Source organism: Schistosoma haematobium, chromosome 1 (assembly GCF_000699445.3).
Source record: "Schistosoma haematobium chromosome 1, whole genome shotgun sequence".
In the NCBI taxonomy this organism is placed as follows: Eukaryota; Metazoa; Platyhelminthes; class Trematoda; order Strigeidida; family Schistosomatidae; genus Schistosoma; species Schistosoma haematobium.
In genome coordinates, this window is record NC_067196.1 from 46,406,421 (window position 1) to 46,409,292 (window position 2,872).

The window sequence follows — 2,872 nt, forward strand, 5'->3', positions numbered from 1 at the left end:
TACTGATAACTAAGTCTAATTCTTTATTTGACGACTGATTTATTGTTTTTCAGAATTGTATGAATCCATTAAAGTCGTCGAAGCTTTGTGATGATATTTACGCCGGTCTACAACTTATGGAATTTGTGATTATGGAAAACCATGTTAAAAACCGGTTTACAAGTTCACGTTAACTGTGTTCCGTATTGCCTAGTAACATTTTTATTCAACTAATGAATTAGTGAAATATAAATATAGCAACTACACTCAGTGTCTTACTTTATAAACCGTGTCCGTATTTATTAATAGTCGATATGACGCTAGAACAAATATAGATAGAGAATAATAGGAACTCCTTATAATCCATGGAATGAACAAGTAATAAGATGGATTATGTAATAATTCATTTCACTTTTAAAATTTAGTTACCGATTTATTCCAGCACCCTGTCACTTAATCCTCTGTAATTATGTGACCTCTGCAAATTGTAATCAATTATTACGTCACCCAAGTTTTCAGATCTTAAATCCACGGATCATTTACAAGCTATAAGATTTTCACACCACTTATCTGTCTGTGAACTCCAGTCCACTTTACACCACCCATTCTTAATGTGTTATTGACTGTAAAAACAAATGACCTTTGACCTTAAAATGCTCGTCATTATTGATAACCTACGTCATTTCAATTATTCATATTCAGGTATGTCAACTGTTTCCCACATCACTGTTAAATCCTAATGCATATTTAGTTATAATGAATGCATACCACTGTTAATCAACATTTCTCCTGGTTTCATTTTAATTCATAAGCGGAACTAATCACATGAAATTAAAATCTACTTAACTACTGATACGATTTTAATAGTAAACGTAATCCGACGAAGGTGAATATGATATGTGGGTGTTTAATCTGCAAGACTGTACGTGGGTGTAGGGTTTCTTAATCATTCTTAATTATTACAAACAGTTACACCTGGACATCATTGCTATTCATTCCCATGAAAGTAGGAATAAGATGAAAATTAAAATTATGAAAGTTTATTGAGTAATCATTGCTGCTAAAGCAGAAAATCAAGTTTACAAGTTGGTATTAAGAATTCTTAAGTAATAATTGTCCACTTTCTTCTCAACTTCCGTTGCAAAACGTTCACCATACTTCTCAATGATGCGATGCTTATGGATTCTTTGACTTCGTTGAATACTTATATACACTTCACTCCGTCGTGGTAATGCAGTTAATGTATAATTTTGGAAGTTCTGGGTATTATGTAACTTCCATCTGCTACAATACCTAAGAAGTTGATGAGCTATGCAGTTAGTATTTCATAATTGATATAGCTTACCTGTAAGATTTCATCTTTTAACGTAGGCAAGTAGCATTATTTTGTCGTTTGTCTAAGGGCAATTTTATATAAGTAACCATTAGTGTACCTTTTTCCGGAAAGCGCGAATTACATGAAAGGCACACAAAATTGTGTTTGCATGTCCATGTGTTATACAGACAGCCGCGCTTTCACATCGTGCGCAATCCATCACAAATGTTTCAGTCAACATTGTGTCACCCATTATCTCTTTGAATTGATCTAAAATCCATATCACATCGGCACGCTTTTCCCTTCGAGTCCACGCAAACATTACAGTTTGACCTCGACCGCAATTATCCGTCACCACTAACTGGAATAACGAATATCTACATAGTAAAATACAACGATAAACATATTCACTTTTATTATTAGTATTATACGTAGAATCAATGCACAAAACTTCTGGATATTTCCTGTACAGTTGTATTTGGTTATAACTACTGAAACATATTCTAGTGGCATATCCATTTTCTAAATGTTCCCTCACTTCGCCTTTCTGTCTAAGCATATCCATTACCTGCTTCCGAGTAAAACAACCTGAAATATATTTATATACACTTACCAGTGGAGAGTGTAGCTTTCATACCTTTGACATCGGCAGCAGTTACTTGCTTACCAGTTCTCTCCTTAATACTTTCGATAACTTCATCTGCTGACTCACAGTGAAGTATTACGGGCTTCAAGTTCTCTTTTTCTTCTGACGATAATCTCCTTGTCCATGGATCACATACCATCCATGAACTACTACATGGATGATTGTGGAGCATGTTGTAGGATTTGATGACATATCCTTGCTCCTCTAGTCTTACACGGAATTTAGACCTTAAACATAAGATATTAGTTTAAGATCTTACGATTTTTGCCTCACTTTCAAACCTTCCGATTTCCGTTTATGACCAAACGTACAATTAAATGATACAAACAGGTATTTGAACCTGACATCCTTTAGCAATCTGCTTTCTGTGTGGATGTAACGAGTATAAGTAGTCTGAGAAGCGATAAAATTATAATTCCATACTTTTTGGAACTCTTTTAAGGCGCTTTCAAAATCATCCCACAACACGAAATGCTTGTTCAGTATCATACTTCGAAAGGCATCGGTTAGGTCGACTGAAATGTCACTTGAGCATGAAGCACTAAAAACAGACATGACTAATTATTAAAAAGTTATTCCTTGCAACAATAGTAACCCAAGGAAATACTACAATTACTTAGGATTTACCTGTGACTTGACATTTCGTTGAGCTTTACTACAGTTGTTGGGATCAAAGATCAAATTACAGAGCAACAACTGAGCCAAAGTGAACACTACAAAACAGAGAACGCTAAATTAATGGTTTTGGTATTTATTTCGTGCTTTTTTATGTAGCATAAGATGACTTATATATGAAAAAACTTGATACTCATGCAATCCAACCAACCCACGGCAATTGAAATACGGAATGACCGCCTCTAGTCAAGCCGTTCAAGGTCGTTGAAACGAAAGGGCGGGCACATTTCAAAAGGACCTAACGTTTAAACCGTGCC

The 2,872-nt window shown here is 34.9% G+C and overlaps 1 protein-coding gene across 3 annotated transcripts; it reads right to left on the bottom strand.

Moving 5' to 3' along the window:
* Positions 1-1,005: 1,005 nt before the first annotated feature.
* On the bottom strand, positions 1,006-2,872 carry MS3_00001404 (uncharacterized protein). 3 transcript variants are annotated; one of them, XM_051208858.1, is made up of 6 exons: positions 2,568-2,872; positions 2,364-2,481; positions 1,908-2,333; positions 1,413-1,882; positions 1,325-1,376; positions 1,023-1,288 (listed from the first exon to the last, which is right to left on the bottom strand). In XM_051208858.1, exons 3-5 carry the CDS (start codon positions 2,110-2,112, stop codon positions 1,335-1,337), a joined length of 717 nt encoding a protein of 238 aa, XP_051074260.1. In that variant the 5' UTR covers positions 2,113-2,333; positions 2,364-2,481; positions 2,568-2,872; the 3' UTR covers positions 1,023-1,288; positions 1,325-1,334. The 3 variants fall into 3 exon arrangements, with proteins under 3 accessions (XP_051074259.1, XP_051074258.1, XP_051074260.1); XM_051208860.1 differs by having other exon boundaries at positions 1,006-1,288; positions 1,413-2,481; XM_051208859.1 differs by having other exon boundaries at positions 1,006-2,872.